This window comes from Otolemur garnettii, unplaced genomic scaffold (genome assembly GCF_000181295.1).
Source record: "Otolemur garnettii isolate 467f Iridium unplaced genomic scaffold, OtoGar3 scaffold00243, whole genome shotgun sequence".
Lineage (NCBI taxonomy): Eukaryota > Metazoa > Chordata > Mammalia > Primates > Galagidae > Otolemur > Otolemur garnettii.
The window spans coordinates 170,621-191,884 of NW_003852638.1; the positions used below are offsets into that span (position 1 = coordinate 170,621).

General features: G+C 35.2%; 1 protein-coding gene and 1 non-coding gene across 2 annotated transcripts in view; one reads left to right on the forward strand and one right to left on the reverse strand.

The window, feature by feature from the left end:
• LOC100946172 (POTE ankyrin domain family member A-like) overlaps positions 1-21,264 on the reverse strand; it is a 232,966-nt gene that overhangs the window by 113,451 nt on the left and 98,251 nt on the right. The window contains exon 12 of the mRNA XM_023508312.1: positions 6,201-6,327. Within this exon, the coding sequence (XP_023364080.1) occupies positions 6,201-6,327 (127 nt within the window). The remainder of the gene's footprint in view (positions 1-6,200; positions 6,328-21,264) is intronic.
• Positions 12,861-12,964, forward strand: LOC111722379. The gene has a single exon (XR_002771202.1). It is a non-coding gene; the product is annotated as a U6 spliceosomal RNA (small nuclear RNA).

Consider the following 21,264-nt stretch of genomic DNA (forward strand, 5'->3'; position numbering starts at 1 on the left):
ATGTTAACAAATGGAAAAACATACCATGCTCATGGCTAGGAAGAATCAACATTATTAAAATGTCCATATTACCCAAAGCAATATACAATTTTAATGCAATCCCCATTAAAGTTCTACTGTCATACCTTAAAGATCTGGAAAAATAATACTTTATTTATATGGAATCAGAAAAAACCTCAAATAGCCAATACATTACTCAGAAATAAAAACAAAGCAGTAGGAATCACGCTACCAGACCTCAGATTATACTATAAAATGATAGTGATCAAAACAGCATGGTACTGGCACAAAAACAGAGAGGTAGATGTATGGAAAAGAATAGAGAACCAAGAGATGAACCCAGCTACTTATCGTTATTTTATCTTCAGTAAGCCAATTAAAAACATTGAGTGGGGAAAAGATTCCCTATTTAACAAATGTTGCTGGCGACCTGTAGAAGACTGAAACTGGACCCACACCTTTCACCATTAACTAAGATAGAATCTCACTGGATTAAAGATTTAAACTTAAAACATGAAACTATAAAAATACTAGAAGAAAGTGCAGGGAAAACTCTTAAAGAAATTGGCCCTGATGAATATTTTATGAGGAAGAATCCCTGGGCAATTGAAGGAACACCAAAAATACATTACTGGGATCTGATCAAACTAAAAAGCTTCTGCACAGCCAAGAACACAATAAATAAAGTGGGTAGACAGCCCTCAAAATGGGAGAAGAAATTTGCAGGTTATGTCTCTGATTAAGGTTTAATAACCAGAATCCACAGAGAACTCAAACATATTAGCAAGAAAAGAACAAGTGATCTCATCTCAGGATGGGCAAGAGACTTGAAAAGAAACTTCTCTGAAGCAGACAGGCACATAGCCTACAGACACATGAAAAAAATGCTCATCATCCTTAATCATCAGAGAAATGCAAATCAAAACCACTTAGAGATATCATCTAACCCCAGTAAGATTAGCCTACATCACAAAGTCCCAAAAACAGAGATGTTGGAGTGGATGTGGAAAAAAGAGAACTCTTCTGCAAGGCTGGTGGGAATGCAAACTAATATGTTCCTTTTGGAAAGATGTTTGGAGATCACTTAGGGACCTAAAAATAGACTTGCCATTCAATCCTTCAATTCTTCTACTAGGTATATATCCAGAAGACCAAAACTCACTCTATTACAAAGATATTTGCACCAGAATGTTTACTGAAGCCCAATTCATAATTGCTAAGTCATGGAAGAAGCCCAAGTGCCCATCAAGACATGAATGGATTAATAAATTGTGGTGTATGTACACCACAGAATATTATGCAACCTTAAAAAAAGATACTTTCTCTCTTTCATATTTACATGGATGGAGCTGGAACATATTCTTCTTGGCAAAGTATCTCAAGAATGGAAGAAAAAGTATCCAATGTACTCAGCCCTACTATGAAACCAATTTATAGCTTTCATATGAAAGCTATAACTGAACTATAGCCCAAGAAGAAGGGGAAAGAGGAGAGGGAGGGGAGGGAGGAACATGGGTGGAGGGAGGATAATCGATGGGACTATATCTATGGTGCATTTTACAAGGGTACGTGTTAAATTTACTAAGTGTAGAGTATAAATGTCTTAACACAATAATTAAGAAAATGCAGTGATGGCTATGTTAACCAGTTTGATGAAAATATTTCAAATGGTACATAAACCCAGCACCTTGTACCCCATGATTACATTAAGGTACACAGCTATGATTTAATTAAAAAAAGAAAAAGAAATGAAAAAACCTAAAACCAGAACTGCTATGTAATCCAGAAATCCCATATAGGGTATTTATCCAATTGAAATGATATCATTATATCAAAGAGTTACTTTCATGGTCATTAATTGTAGCACTAATCACAAGACAAGATAACCAATCAACTTAAATGTCCATCAACAGACAATTCATAATTCATGTGGTACATGTATAGAATGGAACAATTTTCAGTTATGAAAAAGAATGAAAACTTGCCATCTATAGCAACATGAATGAGTCTGGAGGACACTGTAAAGCAAACTAGGTCAGGCACAGAAAGATAAATAATATATATTTTCATTCATATCTTAGAACTAAAAATAAAAAATTGATGTCATGAAAGTAGAAGGTAGAATTATGGGGATTAGAGGCTGGGAAAGGTAGTCGGGAGGGGAGGAGAGGTTGGTTAATGGGTACAAAATTAATAGCTAGCCAGGAGGAATGAGTCCTGATGTTCCACAGCAGTGTTCAGTGAATATAATTAACTATAATGTACTGTATATTCTCAAAAAGCTAAAGAGATTATTTTGAATGTTCACAACAGAAAAGAAATGATAAATGTTTGAGGTGATGGACATGCTAATTAGCCTGATTTGACCATTACACATCATATGCCTACATCAAACTATCACTATGCATTCCATGAGGATGTATAATTATATGTGTCAACTAAAATCAAAGGGAAAAAAATCATTCATCTCATCAAATAATGGAATATGGGCCAATCTTAGTGACTTGCGTCTAATGAACACAATGTGGTAAAAGTGATACTATGTGACTTCCAGCATCGGGTTAAAGAAGCTTCTCTATCTCAGACTACTTGCCCTGGGAACCTGAACCCTTGTATTGAGGACATTCAAGCCACAGTGTGAACCTAGGTGTTCCAGGGTAGGGGTTTGGGTTGCCCGTCTCAACCGAAGTTCCAGCCAGTGGCCAGCATCAACAGTGAGACATGTTAGTGGGCAAAGCTTCCTAACACTCCAGTCCCCCAGCCTTTGAGCTGTCTGCAGAGAAGCTGAGGGAAACAGAGATGGGCTGTCCTGGCCACACTTTCTCCAAACCACAGATTCATGAACAAAATAAATGTTGTCTTAAGCTACCAAATTTTGGGTAATTTGTTAGGGGAAAGTACACAGAAAAATGAATTTAAAAAGAGAGATAACAAGAAACAATTTATTAATGGAGAGAAATTGGTCTCCTTTAAAATAGGATTTAATAAACATTGAAAATTTATTAATAACAAATGCTAATGAGAAGCAGCAGATGACTAGAAGAGAGACAGAACTAATGAGTAGGAAGTTTTTCTAAAACTCCCTTCCACTGCAAATTCTTACAACTAGGCAATTATACTTCTAGAATTTTCCCTCAAGTTAGGGAATAAGGAAAACAAGGAATTCATGAGATAGATGATTTGAAGCAGAATAGTTGAAAAACAACTAGAAATATTTGGTTTAATAAGTAAAATTCAACATTTTACCTGATTTCAATTCATTGTAATTCTGAAATATGTGGCTGGGTGCCCATAGCTCAGTGGTTAGGGCACCAGTCACATGCTTTGGGCCGGGTTTGAACCCACCAAATAAAACAAACAAACAAACAAAACAAACAAAATTCTTAAATATATAGGCAGCTGTATTTATTAAACAATTTAGTACTTATATGCAATCTTCATTCTCCTTTCTGCAGTCAGGAAATAAAGAGAACATTATGGAAACATTTTTTAATCTTCTCAGTACTAAAAAGACTGAAATGTGCTTTGAAAGTTAAGAGATTGAACACAATTTCACCTTTACGTTACTTCAAGCTTCTCTGTATAGAGAAGACCATCTCATCTTTATGTTGTACCACCATGCCAAACCACATCATATACATTGTCTCTGAAATTTTGAAACCATAACTATTAATTTGACTATTATTTATCTCAACAAATGGCCTGATTTTTAAATGCTGCCCTCTTGAAAATTTTTCTTTGAATGGGTTGAACTATTAATTCAAGTGCATCTGTGCATCTCTCTTTGTTTAAGTAAAAGGAATTAAATACAGAGAACTGTGGTTTCTGAGTGTGCTAAATCTGTCCAAGGGTCACACATATGAACCAGGCATCAGGTCAAAAGAGGATCTATACCAGCTGTGGTGGCTCATGCCTGAAATCCTAGCACTTGGGAAAAGCAGGTATGAGGACTGCTTAAGGTCAGGAGTTCAAGACCAGCCTGAGCAGTACAGCAAGGGCCCCCACCCTACCTCTCCAAAAAGAATAGAAAAATTAGCTGGGCACAGTGGTATGATCGGAGTTGTTCAGGAGGCTGAGGCAGGAGGAGGATCACTTGAGCCCAGGAGTTTGAAGTTGCAGTGAGCTATGATGATGCCACTGCACTCTAGCCTAGGCACCAGAATGAGATCATGTCTCAAAAGAAAAAAAAAGGATCTAACTGAGAACTAAAAATGACAGATTAAATTGATTTAATTGATTAAATTGATTCCTCCAAAGAGGAAGGCTGACAGCCCAGACTGGTAAAAAAATCTATGGGTGATCCTATGAATTATGAGATAATAAAACATAATGCAGTGAATAGTAGGCTGTGTCAGCAGATTCTGTGGTCAAGATTTGATGGAAATGGGACTAAATTCATCCAGATAGGCACTGAGTGAGAGACTAATGCAGTCTGAATGGAAGGAGAAAAGGAATGTATTTTATCTTTGTAAGCCTAACTTCTCGTCATGCTATGCAATCAGCCTAGCATGGGATAGGCTTGCCCTAGGTTCCTTCAAAAAGCAAAAGGTGAAGTTACACACATTCCACAACATTTACTTTCTATTATTACATAAAACAACTGGTAAAATGCAACACAACTGGAAAGGGATCCTCATAAAATTTGATTCGGCACTGGCATAAGGATAGACATATATCATTGTATTAGAATTGAGAATCCAAAAATAAACCTGCACATTCACAGTCAATTGATTTTCAACAAGGGTAACAATAAAATTAAATGGGAAAAGAATAGTTTTTTCAAAAAATTGTTCTTAGAAGAAAACATAAGCATAAATCTTTGTAACTGCATTTGGCAGAAGTTCCTAAGATATAACACCAAAAAAGAAAATATATATTAACTGCAATCATTAAATTTAAAACTGCCATACTTGAATAACACACATCAAGAAAGTGACAATACAAGCCACTGAGTGGGAAAAATATTTGGAAATCATGCATCTGATGAGGGACTTATACTTCAGATACATAAAGAATCCCTGTCATCAGAAATAAGATGACAACACAATTTAAAAAATGGGCAAAGGAGGCAGCACATGTGACTCAAAGGAGTAGGGCGCAGGCCCCATAACTGGAAGTGATGGGTTCAAACCTGGCCCCGGCAAAAAACTACAAAAAAAAGAAAAAATGGGCAAAGGATTTGAATAGACATTTCTCCAAAAAGACATACAGGTGGCTAATAAACTCATGCAAATATAAAGTCACTAGTCATTAGGGAAACACAAATCCCAACCACAACAAAGTACCACTTCCCTCCACTAGGATGGAATCTCTTGTCAATCAAAAAGATGGAAAGTAAGTGTTGGCAAGGATGTGGAGAAATTAGAGCCTACTCAATGCTAATGGGAATGCAAAATCATGCAGCCACTTTGGAAAACAGACTGGCAGCTCCTTATATGACCCAGCAATTCCACTCATAAGTATATAAGTACATCCAAGAGAAGTGAAAACACAAAAACTATACATAAAAGTTCACAGCAGCATTATCAATAATAGTAGAAAAATGGAGAACCCCAAGGTTGAACAGATAAACGAAATCTGATATATCCACACAATGGAATATTACTCAGCAATAAGAAGAAATTAAGTACTGATATATGCTAGAATACAGATGAACCTTAAAAATACTATCTAAGTGAAAGAAGCCAGATACATATTGTGGCTAGATTAATATGAAATTTTCAGAATAGCCAAAACTATGGAAACCAACTAGATTGGTGGGATTCCATAGGGCTGGGCAAGAAGGGGGAAAGCAGAGAGGTGGGTAATAGCTAAAGGATAGAGGGTTTCTCTTTACAGTGATGAAAATTGTGGTGAGAACTGCAAAACTCAGGGAATGTACTGAAAGCCACTAAATGCTATACTTTCAAATGTGTGAACTGCTTGGTCTGTTGATTATAGCTGAATGAAGCTGTTACTAAAAGAAAACTGATGCTAGTGATCTGAGCCAAGTGATGGTGCACTGCTTGGTTTTAGATTACTGGCCAGGGTTCAAATAAGAGAATCAACAGTATGCCCTTTTTTATAGAACATGATACATTAGAAAGCTATCCTTTTCATTAATATCAAGTCCATAAAATTAAAAGAAAAATCTTTATTTCTCTGGTCAATACATTGAGAGAGTGATTTTTTTGTGTATCCCCAAACTGATCAAAACTTACCTCATGTTTTAGCTTATTGATCTCAATATCCTTTTCAAATTTTCTGGTTTTTCCATCTTCATGAAAATTAAACCTTTCATTTTCATGTTCATTTAACTTTGTTGCCATTTTTAAGAGGCACTTCAGTCTGCAGAAATGTACAGAATGAGAAAGCACTGAATATTTAATAATTGTTTAAACCAACATCATGTTCTAGCATGTAAAAGAAACATATCTATAAATTATGATCCTCTTATTATTTTCAACCTAATATTGTTGGAAAACATTCTTACAAAATTATAATTTTAAGTAAATAATAACATAGAAAAATTTATTGACATATGTGGCAAAAAAGTATTGTAGTATTGTAACCATACACAGTTTTTATAAACATCCATTTCAGTATGTTAATATAAAACATGAACTTGTTAGAAGTATTAGGTATAACCCAGAGATCAATACCCATTGTAAAGAGGAAAAGCTGACTTACATATCAATGTTTGAAAAAAAGGACACAAAAATACATTTTGATAGCCATTGACCATAGTTGATAAGAGAAGAGAAAGGACACACAAAAAACATCAAGGAGACCATTCAAAGCAATAAAACAGGAAGAAAAGCATCTTTGAAGTTTGAGTCAGAAAAAGAAACAGGCAGACTTTCAGAAGAAAGGAAATGAGCACATAGATAATGTGTCAAAACTTAAAAGTCTGTTTTAAAAAGAGAGCTGGAGGGCAGTGCCTGTGGCTCAAAGGAGTAGGGTGCCAGTCCTATATGCTGGAGGTGGCAGGTTCAAACCCAGCCCTGGCCAAAAAACACAAAAAAAAGAAAGAAGAGAGCTGGAGATCTTTGCTAACACAACATTAACAAGAGAAAAGGGATGCAAAATCATGTAGAGAAAGGCAATGAGAGGAAATATATTGAATAGAATCAAACTTCAGTATTCAGTAAACAAAGAGAAAATAAGTAATGGTGGGGGCTTGAAAGCCACTGGGAAGCATATTCTGATTGTTTGCTTTTCTTAAGTCATACGTATACAGTACAGCTTCCAAAGTTGACCATTTCCCTACATTGGCCACCTTCTTAAGTTGATCAAATTTTCATAGACCAGACATGCACCACATGTACTCTATGGAAGTTCCTTATGTTGACCAGCTTGATATAGTCCCTTGGGTGGTCAACTTATAGCAGTTGTACTGTATTTGGTATGTATGACACATACATATACATATGCATATATGTACACACACAAACACACACATACATAAACACATACACATTTATTTTCAAACAAATGTAACATATTACAGTATCCCTCATGTATACATGGAAGATATACATGGAAAATGATATAATTTATAACTAAAAAAAGAAAAAGGCAGAATATGTACTAATCTAGATAACTTTGATGTTGTTTAAGGATGACATAGGTTTTTAAATACTAAAGAATTTGAATTCAGCAGGAAAGGACACTATTAAAAGAAGCAAAGGAAGATTGCCAAAGACAGTGGAAGGAATTTCAGAAATAAAAATTCAAAGGAGATGAAGAGTGCAGTTGACATTATATGCCAAAGGCATTGTTACTATTGTTTTCAAAATCATTAAAGAATAAGTATCATACTTTCACATTTAAAAAGGGTTTCAGATTGTTTTGAGTTTCTGAAATAAATTTTAAAATAGAATAATTTAATTATGAAAATACAGATACAAACTGTGTAGTTAAGCTCTAATAAAGGAAAGTAAAATTATAGTTAAATCACAATGAAAGGTTGAAATGATCTGAAATAGTAAAATCTTACCTAGTTACTCGTTTTTCTAATTTACTGTTTTTCTTCTTTTCTTGATCCAAATTATGTTGCAGCAATTTCTTTGACTCAATAAGTTTCTTTACTTCCTTTTCATTCTCAGACTTGAAAAATTAAAATAAAATTTTAAAACCTAGAAAAACTTTCTTAAAAATATTATTTTTTTCAGGAGTTTATGAGAAATATGTGTTTAGACTGGTTTATAAAACATAATTTATAAACCCAAAGCCTGTAAGGGCAGATTTCAAAAATAATGATTTTTCCTTAAAAATCTCACTTTCAGTAGTTTATCCTATTTGGGTACAGGTGAATTTGTCTAAAGGTTGAATATAAATGCCTTAACATAACAATTATGAGAAAGACATGATGGCTATATTAGCCCTTGGATCAGAGTTTTCCAAAATGCATATAGAAGTAACACACTGTATCCTATGAGAGAATTAATGTACACAATTATGATCTAATACAAAACAAATTAAAAAAAATTCACTTTCATCATTTTCTTATTTGAAGTATATATGTCAAATTTTATTTGGTAAAAACAGAAGTTTTTACATAGTAAATACTAAGTGTTAATAAAAATATTTTTTAAAGAGTCATTATTCTTACATTTTAGTTTCTCAAGAGGCCCTTGCAACCTTGCCATCAAAAGTTTTAAGATATTCCAGGTTATATCAAATTCTATTTTACTAAGGCAATTTTTGCAGAACTCCTACCTGGTTCCTATTATACTATTTTTGATCCTCACCTATGAGCTAAATACTCTTCATCCACGAATCTTGCTTTTTCCTGTTAACCATTTCTCCTCAATTAAAATTTAAGCCTCCCCTGCAGTCAACAAAATTATAATTTGTGCTTGATTCTTATGGCTTTTCTAATGCCCTGCTTCTTTCCTTCCTTTGGACAGTAATATTCTTTAATACATGACCTCATCTAGACATCTACTTTTTCATCCCTTGTCTTCTTTCATCCTAAATCTCATCTTCAATCCTATAATTCCAGTAATGAAATTCTGGGGGTCATCAAGGCCCTGTTATTTAGTCTTTAATGTGCTTTACTTCTTGGCAGGAATTCCTAGCAGTGACCACACCCTCCCCTCTGCTCCTAAGACCCTGATTCATTTCTCAATTCAGCACCCACTGATGTTGACCTCTGACCTTCGCTTTTCCTCTGTTTTAATTCTCTCAGAGCTTGCTGCTAAAAGCTCGAGGATTTGACTCAGATTCATTCCCTAATGGATATGACCTCTTGAGTGAGGGATCCTCCTTCTAGTTCACTTCTCATCAACCGTGTTCTTAACCATGTGCTCATCAACCATTTCCTGGTGCAGATTCCTTGTGTATACAGCTGCTCTTCCACAGTCTCTGTTTATTCCTGTTGCTGTTACTTTGAGTGTAGTGTTATTTTTTAATCTGGTAGGGCACTTCTCCTTAGGATGCTGGTCAGCATATTTTGTCTTTTTTTTTTTCTTTTATAGTGTAACACTTTTCCACATGGATGAGATGATCAATTGTTTGCCTCTATTTTTTTGTTGAATAATCCCCTTCACCATGAACACATGAACTTATCAAAGTTTGTTCTAAAGTTTCTTTCAGATGAACACTCAACTATCCTTTGGAGGATGGAGTCAGCTGCAGTTCTCTCTTCTTCCCAGTCCAGATTCTTTACCTCAAAATTGTGTCCATCATAATTATCTTACCCCAAGTATTCTCTGGTTCTGGAATTCAAGAGATAAGAAACTTTTGGAGAAGTTGGAGGCTATTGAGTTGGTCCAAAGAAGTCTTCAAAGCAGATAATTGCAGGCAGAATGGGGACCAAAAACCCTATTCTTGGAAAGGGAAAACACCCCCAGTAAAAGGGAAAAATCAAAAAGTAAGCTGAGGCAGAACAAAAAAAAGTTAGCTATTTTAACTTTAAACCACTACCACTAAATTTCTTATCTGAGCAAGTTTCCTGCTTTTCCTAGAGCTCTGGCCTATTGCGGATACAGCTTACTAACAGCCCCGCTGGGTCTGTGAACAATCTAAGGAAATAATGGCCACAGAAGATGCTGTGGCAAGGCCTGGAAAAATATATTAACTAGGCCATTTCCTGCCCAGTAAATAGTCAAAGCAAATACCCATTGTGGAGATGTGTATTTGGCTGGGACAGAGATCAAGGGAACAGCTGGAGCCCTAAAATATGGGTAGAAGGGCTTGTATCATTATTGCAGAGGAAGACCCTCTGTGGTGATGGTGAGAGGAAAATTCCTCTCTTCCACCAATTCTTCAGAGGAGATTAACATCAGTGGAGTTTTACTCCACAGTTAACTAGTGGAGTTTAGTAGCTCCCTAAGAATCTGTGTGTGTGACCTCAGACAGGAGGCTGCCCCCACATAAGGCTCAGGTTCTGGATTTCTCAAGACTGCTCAGACCCTTAAAGTTAATGATTATAGAAACAATAGGAGCCCATATGCTCACTCAGAGAAACTGCTGGCATCTTCGTTCCCTTCTTCAGCTTACCCTTTGGGCTAATGAGCAAATAGCCTTCAATAAAAGCTGAGTGGAAATGACCCCCGGGACCACTGTCAGAACCCCTCAAGCAGGAAGTGGTCCCCTGAGTTCCCACCTTTGAAGATTCTATTCTGTGTGTCTTGTCTCTTTCTATCTCATTGTTTCTAACTTTATATTTCTTCAGTCAGTCGCTGCCAGATCCACAGGTCTTAATGGACCCTGCCCCTGGGGCAGGACCCTGGCAGCTAATCTTTTTTTTGCCATATTTTTAACTCATTTCAATGGGAATCTATGGAAAATCTCTCTCATCATTTTTGAATAAGCATAATAGGTTGAAAATACTCTTATGAATTTTTCCAATTTTGATACCTTAATGTCTTCCTGTATGACACAGATGTAAGGGGAATCTCCTGGCACTCTTATTTACAGGAGACTTCTCATTTAGTACATTGCCACTTGTATAAATAGTATGCTGATAAAATGAAACTAATTTATATTAAGCCTAGGAAAAATAATTTTTCGATATTTTTTTGATCATGAAGACAGCCAGTCAAAACAAATGTTTTGATCTGTTCCCGATAGGTGTGTCAGTTTTATAGACTTGCAACACCTAAGTTGTGACTTAAAGAAAGTAGTTAGTAGGAGCATCTACCTTATTGCTCAGATTTCCTATTCACAATACTATCTTTTGGTCTTTATTTCTACAGACAGAAGTATGAATGACAGGAGAATCCTCTTCTGCTTGGGAAAATGCTGGTATAATGACCAACCACTCTTGATGGGAAATACAAATTACAACATGAAAAATAATTCATTCTCAAAATCTCACTGATGGGTTTAGGTTAAAAGAGAAATTCAGAATTCTAGAATTATTCCTCAAATTTCTTTTTAGAATTTGAAAATATGGTATGAAATATTATCAGGGACTCAGACAGTTGTACACTAATGTCCATAGCAGCATTATTCACAATAACCAAGAGGAAGAAACTACCCAAAGGTCCATCAATGGATGAATGCAAAAACAAAAGGTGATATATATAAAATGTTGCTTCTAGATAATCACAATCTTTATTAAAATCTTACTATGAAAATCATTAACTTTTTGACTTCAGGTGACTTCTTTCATGAAGTCAAGACTTGCACTACTAACAGAAAGTAGTATCACGATGAATACAATAAATATTTTTATCACTGAGATTTTTCATATTGTCTAAAATATGCTTATATGCAGAGAGTCCCTGACTTATGATGGTACAACTTAAAAATTTTCAGCTTTACCATGGTGTGAAATCATCAGTTTATGCATGTTTTGAATTTTGAGTTGTGAATCTTGACTTTCTCTGGGCTAGAGATATGCAGTATATGAGCTACTTATTCAACACTTCATTATAAGACAGACTTGTGTTAGAAGACTTTCTCAACTGTAGGCTAATACCAGTGTTCTGAGTCTATTTATAATAGGCTAAGCTAAGGCACAATGTTAAGTGTATGAAATGCATTTTCATTGCCCAATATTTTCAACTTATAATATGTCTATTAGGATGCAACCTCATCATTAATTCAAGGAACCTCTGTACTAGGAGTTGAGCATCCCTATTCTGAAAAATGCTACAAAAATTCTACAAAATTCTACAAAAATGCTACAAAAACTGAATGTTTCTCAGAAGAGGGATGATGCCACAAGTGGAAAATTCCACACCTAACCTGGTGTGATAGGTCACAGTGAAAACACATTCAAACTTTTGTGTCATGAACATAATTATTAAAATATGTTGTAGAAAATTACCTTCAGAGTATGTGTATAGAGTATATATGAAACATAAATGAACAGGGCACCTGAGCACAAGAAATGGAATGACTCTTCTCCAGGTTCTTTCCCGATGCTGTATTTTGGAGAACAGCCAGTTTAGAACAGTATGTTTGTACTCCTGTTTCCTGTGTATCTTTGTTCTTTTCATTCACCAGAGTAGACTTTAGCATACTGTTCTCAGCTATGAGAACATTAAGCTGGGATACAGTTTCTGTTAAAGTTTCTGCATTCAGTTGAACAGCCCTTTGGAGGTCATCATTCTTTTGTTTTTCAACTGCAATATCCTCAAAATATTTCCTTTTGTTTTCCTCATTCTGTTTTTTTATGATGTCACTTTCTAGCCTTAGCACAGTAATTTCTTCTTGCAACATGCAATTTTTATGAAACAGATCTTTGTCTTTTTCTTCACTATGAAGAGTCTAAGTAAAAACAAAGGACACTTTTAGCTAGCAGTCAATAAAATGACATATGATTTCCTCTGAAATTAAAGAATAACCTACACATTTCAATAATGAAAAGTTGCAATAAATGGAAATCCAACTGGAGGAAAAGTTGGATCAAAACCTCAAACCTTGTGCTCACTTCGGCAGCAGATATACTAAAATTGGAACAATATGAAGATTAGCATGGCCCCTGTGTAAGGATGACACACAAATTCATAAAGCATTCCATATTTTTAGCCAAGCAACCCATGAGTGAAGTGGGGAGCCGGGTGATATTGTGTGATGGCGGCAGTGGCACCCTGGTCACCCTAAGGTGTAAATAAACTTGGACAAAGAAACAAAAACTAGGAAGTGTGGGTATTGTGGACTCCAGTTCAAACAGCACCATCACTAGAGTGAGTCACGTTCCATAGGCCTCAGAGTGTGTGTGCGTGGACATGTCAGTGTGAAAACAGTTTCTGGACAAGGGTGTCCTGGTTTTGAATAAAGAGGGTCACTGTGAAAAACAAAAAAACCCTCAAACCACATAATAGTGTAAATTTCCAAAAGCTCAAAAATTTATTTGATAACAAAACTCAAACCACTGGAGAAGTCTTTAAGAATCTCAGAATTTGAAAAACCATTCCTTGAATTACAACAATCCTAAGGCATAAAATAAAAGATTCATAAATTTGACTACATTAAAACTGTGGGTTTACATTCGCACATCATACCGCATGGTAACAGCCTTAGTTATGCAGATACTTTGACAGGTTAAATTTCCCAAAAGTCCTTAAGTTCCTTTTCCTTGAGAACATTCTACTTTGGTAACATTTTTATAGGCAGTTATAAGAATTATACTGACAAATTATAAAAGTAGGCATTTCTATATAACATCAATGAATTCATTTCACTATCACAACTCTGAAAAGGACAGTTTAAAAATATAAGCAAGCTGCAAGACTGTCCCAACGTCTTCTGAGTCTTCTTTTTAGTGCTTCTCCACCAAATCACAGTTACTTCTGTGGTGTTAAAGTATAAATACAAAAGAAGCCTCTTGTTGCAAAATACCAATGGTAAATAAGACAAAATTTATAGAACTCTTAGCTGAGTACCTGTGGCACTGTGGTTATGACACCAGCTACATACACTGAGGCTGGAGGGTTTGAACCTGGCCTGGGCCAACTAAACAACAATGCAACTGCAACAAAAAAAATAGCTAGGCATTGTGGTGGGTGCCTGTAGTCCCAGCTACTAGGGAGGGTGAGGCAAGAGAATCACTTAAGCCTAAGAGTTGGAGGTTGCTGTGAGCTGTGATGTCACAGCACTCTATCAAGGGTGCCATAGTGAGACTCAAAAGAAAAAAAATTTTTATATAACTCTTATTAGACAATCATGAAATGATTTGCCATTACAGCTAACTTTTCTTTCCTCTTCATAATGTTTAAAACAGTAGCACATGTGAAATAGGGAAAAATAAACTTAACTATTTTTCTAGGGACAAACAATTATCAATAAATTCTAATTAAGAGAGAATAATGTGAGGCTCGGTACCTGTAGCACAGACACATACACCCGAGACTGACAGGTTTGAAACCAGCCCAGGCCAGCTAAACAATGACAACTGCAATCAAAAAACAGCTGGGAGGGTGGAACCTGTGGCTCAAAGGAGTAGGGCCCCAGCCCCATATGCCAGAGGTGACGGGTTTAAACCCAGCCCCAGCCAAAAAACTGTAAAAAAAAAAAAAAAGCTGGTAGTTGTGGCAGGTGCCTGTAGTCCCAGCTATTTGGGAAGCTGAGGCAAGAGAATCACTTAAGCCCGAGTTTGAGGTTTCTGTGAGCTGTGACGCTACAGAACTCTACCGAGGACGATATAGTGAGACACTGTCTCCAAAAACAAAAAAGAAAGAGAGAGAGAGAGAGAGAGAATAATGTGGCATATTACTGTTTTCAAAAGCTTTTTGAACTAAAGATACTACTTGGACACCAGGAGGTATATAGAGCTATAAAAGTCATAGTTCATTTAAGATGAGATAGCATTTTTGGTTAGCTTTAGACCTAAATAGTAAATGTTAGATCAAAGGAATATTTTAAGTAATATAGATGAAAAAAACTTAGAAATATGAAAATTTTTACCAGATTAATTTACCTCATCCAAATTCTTTTTTACAGTCCTCAATTCCATATCTTGTGTTTTCAGTGTCTGTTCAGGTTGTTTCACTTCAACTTCTTTCCTGTACTGTGCTTCTTTTCTTCTTAACTCTTCTTTAGTTCTTTCATAAAGCATATCAGCATTTCTTCTTTTTTCTTCTTCTTGTTTTAGGGTAAATCTGTAATTAAATATGCTTATCTTACAATCTGTTTTGTTAGGAAATTAGAAGTTCATTTTGTGACCTGTCTCATCACGTATTAGTTTCTTATCTTAACAACATTTTTATGTTCTTGCATATTTTTCCTTCCTTGTTCTCAGGTCTTTACCTCTTCACTTCAATCTCTTCCAAAGGACATACATATTTGAAAGGTAGCAATGAAAGAATATTATGCTAACTGATAAGTTTCTATACTAGTAACTGTAGTAAATACTAAGGAAAAGGATATTGGAAAAAATTCACTAAAGTTACAAGTTGAAAATTACCTTTTCCCCCAAACAGTTGAAATTACTCAATTAAAATAGACCAGTTAGGGTTAAGTAAATAAAGTTACTGTTTGTAAACAAGTTAAAAATCTACAAGAATTAAATTTTCATTTCCATAAAATATTGCAGATGTCCTTAAAAATGATTTATAATAAAGGTAGCACCTTCAGTGTCTTCTATATAACATATATTTGCAGTTTAACACAATCCAATACCAACCTAAGGAATTTCATATCTGTTTCTCTCACTTTTAGTGTGTCTTTATTTCACTTTCAACTTCTCTTATTGATTATGCATATCATAAACAATTTTAAGATATCCTTCAGAATAAGACAGGATCTAATATTTTAATTAAACAATGAAGCAAAATATGCATTTTCAACACAGAACTTTAGATTTTTATCTGTGTATAAGAGTGATGTGTTGAATTGGAAATGACTTTCCATTTTAATTTTTATTCCATGTATATTAAGAATAAAACTACATAAATTTTTTAAAAAATGATTCTGAGTTGAAAGAAATAACTATTTCATACTCTGTTGGTTGAATTGTAAATTAATATAAACTTTCTTGAGAACAGTTTATAAGTATGGATAAAAGATCTTTTTTAAAACCAGTCCTATAGTTTAGCACAATTATTCTATATTGAAGAATTTACTCAAAGAATATAATTAGAAATATATGAAAATGATTTATATGTTCCTTTCAGCATTAATTATGATACAAACAACGTAAAAACTCACAATAAAATTTGTTAAGTAATGAAATTTTCAAGTGGTAGACTTCCATATACCCATATAGCTAGGAAAATTATCATTTAAAAGAACATGTGCTTAATCATCAGAGTATTCATAGTTAAGAATTTGCTGTTATTTCCAAGATTTTCACACAACTCTGAAAAAAGTTTAAAAAGCTAGCCTACTATTAATAGGCTCAGAAAACATTTAGTAGCCTATAGTTGGGTAAAATCTTCTAACACAGGTCTATCTATAAAGAAGTATAGAATATCTCATATACCACATATCTCTAGCCTGGGAAAAGGTCAAGATTCAAAATTCAAACTATGTCAAAACTGTGATGGTTTTGCACCATTGTAAAGATTAAAGATTTTTCCCCTGTTAAATCTCAGAATGTAAGTTAGTAACCACAAAAACTCTTCTACATGTCTGTACTATAAATAGTTCAAGCATTTCTTTAAAACTAGCATGTCATACCTCAAACTGCAGAATTTTTGTTCCCATTCAGCTTCTTTAAGTTCTAACTCTGATTTTGTTTCTTTTAGTTCAGATATCTCCCATAGTAGTACAGAAATAAGATTTTTCATTTTTTTACAATGATTATGTTTGAGTTCTATAAATCTTTTACATGAATGAAATGCATCTTGAATTTTCAACTGGGTAACATAATCTGTATCAGGGAGAAAACAAAGTAGAAAACATTACACTTAGCTCTGCACATAAACAAAAGACCTCTGCTCTTTTTTAGCTAAAGGGAAGTAAAGAACAAAGACAAAAAAAAAAAAAAGACAGATATATATTCACACAGACACTGTAAGAAAACAGAATTCCAGTACTGTATGAGAGAATCGAATCTATAGTGGGCCCAGGGAAGAGCTCTTGATGGCTGTACTGAGAAATGGAGGATGAGAAGGAAGTAGCTAAGCAAAGGAAAGAATTCTAGTTAGTCTACAGCACGTGCTAAAGCTTCAGTGCAATTTTCTTCTAGCCAAGATAGAATAACAGGTGCTGATTTACCTTCTTACAAACAACAAAACTCAAAACAGATAAAGTACATTAAAAAATGATTCTCAAGACAGAGGACTTCAGGCAATGAAGACCATGATCGCTCAAAGTCAGAGAACAAATAAAGGAAGTCTTAGGAATGCCTAGCTCCCTGCCTTGAGAGAGTTTCCAGCCCATGACTCAGGGGAGAAAGACTGAGGTAGAGTCTACTAGACTCCCCAGGTTGGGGTGATGAAGCTGAGAGCACAGTAAAACCAAGGCAGACAGAAATCACAAGACAGAACATGGGAGAGGAGAGAACAGCACAGGGGAAGAACCATGGAAATCTGCGAAGATCCCCTTTTGGGTATTTCATGTGGTAGACTTCCATGTACCCATATAGCTAGCTCATGGGTCCTAGGAAACTACCTGAGATCAAGGGGAAAAAAATCCTAAAACTTTAGAGGAAACTGTCTGGTGCTCATATGGTGCCAAAAACAGTGTCCATTCCTAAAAGACATACTTCACAGGACTATGAACAATCAGAAAGTTCTTATCTCTGGAGAGTAGAATTAGTCCAAATCATAAATCAAGACAGGAAAGGATGAAGCTGTTAATAAGTCACTCAACTGTATCCCACAGTGAAGCTCAAGCAGGTAAGTAAAGGCATGGAAGATGCCATTTAAAAACCAAATTGTACTTGGAGAGATGCAAATTATAATTTCAGAGATGAAAACTACACTGGATGGAAGGAGCACAGATTGCACAACACAAAAGAAAAGATTCACAAATTTGAGACATCAGTGAACTATGGGAAAACTTTGAGCAGCTAATATACTGTTAAGTATAAGAAGGAAGAAGGGAGACAGCAAAAAAAAAAAATGAAGAAAATATGCTCAAAAAATGTTCTAAATTTAATGAAAACTATAATTCACAGATCTAGCAAACATCTGGTTAGTAGAGAAGAAACAAAAGTATACTATTATAATTATCTTATGCCATTTATTATGTGTTATAGTATTATTTGCAGGTAGATCATGATAAGTTAAAATTAGATACTAAAAATCCTAAAGCAACAAATAAGATAGCAAAACACAGAGTTATAGCTAATAAACAAAATAGAGAGAGAGAAAGAAAAAGAGAGATAAGGAGGGAGAGGGAAGGGGAGGGAAGCAGAAGGGAGAAGAGAGGAGGGGAAAGAAGAGAAGATAAAATAAATTCACAAAAATTATCTGACCTCACCTAAAAGAAAGCAGAAAGAAGAAAAGGGGAATGAAGACTAAGAAAAAAAAACAACAAACATCAAAAAGCATGATGAGAGGTAATCCAAACTATATTGATAATCACATTATAAGTAAAGCTGGTCTAAAAACATCAATCAAAAGGCAGATTGTCACACTGTATTTAAGAAAGCAAGAATCAATCTCATGTTACCTATAAGAAATGTACTTTAGAGTAAAGACATAATTAGCTAAATGGATGAAAAAAGATATGCCATGCTGATTCCTGTACAAAAAAGGCTGAGTAAGAGTAACTATATTAATACCAAAGTCAATTTCATAGCCAAAAATATTATCAGCAATAGATAAGGCCATTTCATAATGAGAAAGGTTTGATTAATCAAGAAGACATAACTGACCTAAATGTTTATGAACCTAATAACAAACACAACAGCTTCAAATTATATGAGGTAAAAACTGATAGAACTGCAAAAAGAAAAAAGATAAATTAAAAGGTATAGTCTGAAATTTCAATATCACTTACTATTCAATAAGTGATAGAACAAGAAGGCAGAAAATCAGTACAGATGGAATAGACTTGAACAACAACGTTCTTGTCAAGAACTCATGGAACACTTACCAAATTAAACCCTCTTCTAGATTTACAAAATATCTCACTTAAAGGAATAAGTCAAAAGTTTTAAGTTGTACAAAATATGTTCTGTGGCTTGGTGCCCATAGCTCAGTGGTTAGGGGACCGGCCATATACACTGGGGCTGGCAGGTTTGAACCTGACCTGGGCCTACCAAACAATAATGACAACTATAACAAAAAAAATAGCCAGGCGTTGTGGTCGGTGCCTGTAGCTTAGGTACTTGGGAGACTGAGGCAAGAGAATTGCTTAAGCCCAAGAGTTTGAGATTGCTCTGAGCTGTGATGCCACAGCACTCTACCAAGGGTGACATAGTGTGACTCTGTCTCAAAAACAAACTAAAACAAAACAATAAAAAAAAAAAAGAAAAAAAAGTACATTCCCTGACCACAAAGCAATTAAATTTAAATCAAGGACAAAAATATCTCTGAAAATAATTACTTGGAAACTAAGTAACACATACTGGCACAATCCTGGATTAAAGAAATAATGCAAAGAGAAAGGAAAAAATGTTTTGAACTAATAAAAAACTGAAAATACAACACATCAGAATTTGTGGGATGCAGCTACTTAAATAAATAGTACTTCAGTAAAAAACTTCAGTATTGAATGTCTATATTAGAAGAGTCTCAAATCAATGACCTTGATATCTACTTTAAGAATAGAAAAAAATGGCTCAGCGCCTGTGGCTCAAGCGGCTAAAGCGCCAGCCACATACACCTAAGGGGGAGGGTTCGAATCCCCAGCCCCAGCCCGCCAAACAACAATGATGGCTGCAACCAAAAAATGGCCAGGTGTTGTGGTGGGCGCCTGTAGTCCCAGCTACTTGGGAGGCTGAGGCAGGAGACTCGCTTGAGCCCAGGAGTTGGAGGTTGCTGTGAGCGTGATGCCATGGCACTCTACCCAGGGGGATAGCTTGAGGCTCTGTCTCAAAAAAAAAAAAAAAGAGCAAATTAAACCCAAAGCAAACAGAGGAAGGGAAATAATAAATATCTGCTATAATTTTAATGTCTGTGTCTCCCTCCCAAATTCTTATGTTGAGAGCTAATGCAAAAATGATGGTAATTAGGAGGTGGGGCTTTTCAACAGTAATTAAGTCATGAGAGCCACACCTTCATAAATGGGATTAGCATCCTTACACAAAAGACCCCAGAAAGTTTATTCATTGTTCTGCCATGTGAAGACACAGAGAAAAAGATGGCCTCTACTAACCAGGAAGTGATCCATCACCAGATATTAAATCTGCTAGTGCCTTGATCTTGGACTTTGTATCTGCAGAACTGTGAGAAATCTATTTCTCTTCAATATAAGCTACTTGGTCTTTGGTATTTTATTCCAGTGGGCTGAACAGACCAAAGTATGAAAGATGAAACCAATAAAAAGAGAAACAAAAGTCAATAAAACCAAACACTTTGAGAAAATCAATAAAAATGATAGATCTTTAGCCAAAATGATCAGGAAGAGGAGAAAATACAAAGGACTAATTTCAGAAATGAGTAATATGACATTAGTACAGATTCTACAGATATTGAAATAACAAGGTAACGTGTATGAACTTTATGTGAATAAAGTTGATAACTTACAGAAAATAAATGAATTCCTTGAAAAATGAAAATTACCAAAGATCAGTCAAGAAGAAATAGATTACCTGAATCTATTAAAAAAATCATAGTTGAAAAACTTCCTACAAAGTAAACTCCAGGCCCAGATAACTATGCTGGTGAATTCTACCAAACATTTAAAAAGGAAATAGTACGATCCTATAAAAACTCTTCCCCCAAACTAAATATGAAGTATACATGTTAACTCATTCTTTAATGTTAGCATTACATTAACCAAAATTATACAATGATACTATAAAAAAAAATTCTTCATGACCGTGGATGTAAAAATTCAGCCAAGCTTTCAAGTAACCAAGGGATCCTCTAGGTGAATGAACCAACTGTGGTACAGCCATGCAATGAAATATTACTCACCACTTAAAAGAAATGAACTACTGAGCCATGAAAAGACATGAAGGAACCTTAAATATTGCTGCAGGCACTCCCAGCCCATTCCCCCACCCTCTCCCATTCCCTTGCCCTCTCTCCCAGCCCATTCCCATGCCCTCCCCCAGAGTCGATTCCAAGAGGCACGGAAGTCCCAAGTTTCACAAAAAACCCCCAAGTTCCCAGGAAAGCAATGGTGGAAACCTACCTAAGCTGTGTTACATAACTATAACTGTTGTGACTTAAGATATATCCATTGTCAACCAAGACTGTGTTAATCACTGTTACATAACTATAACCATTGTGATTTAAGATGTATCCATTGTCAATCAAGCTGTAA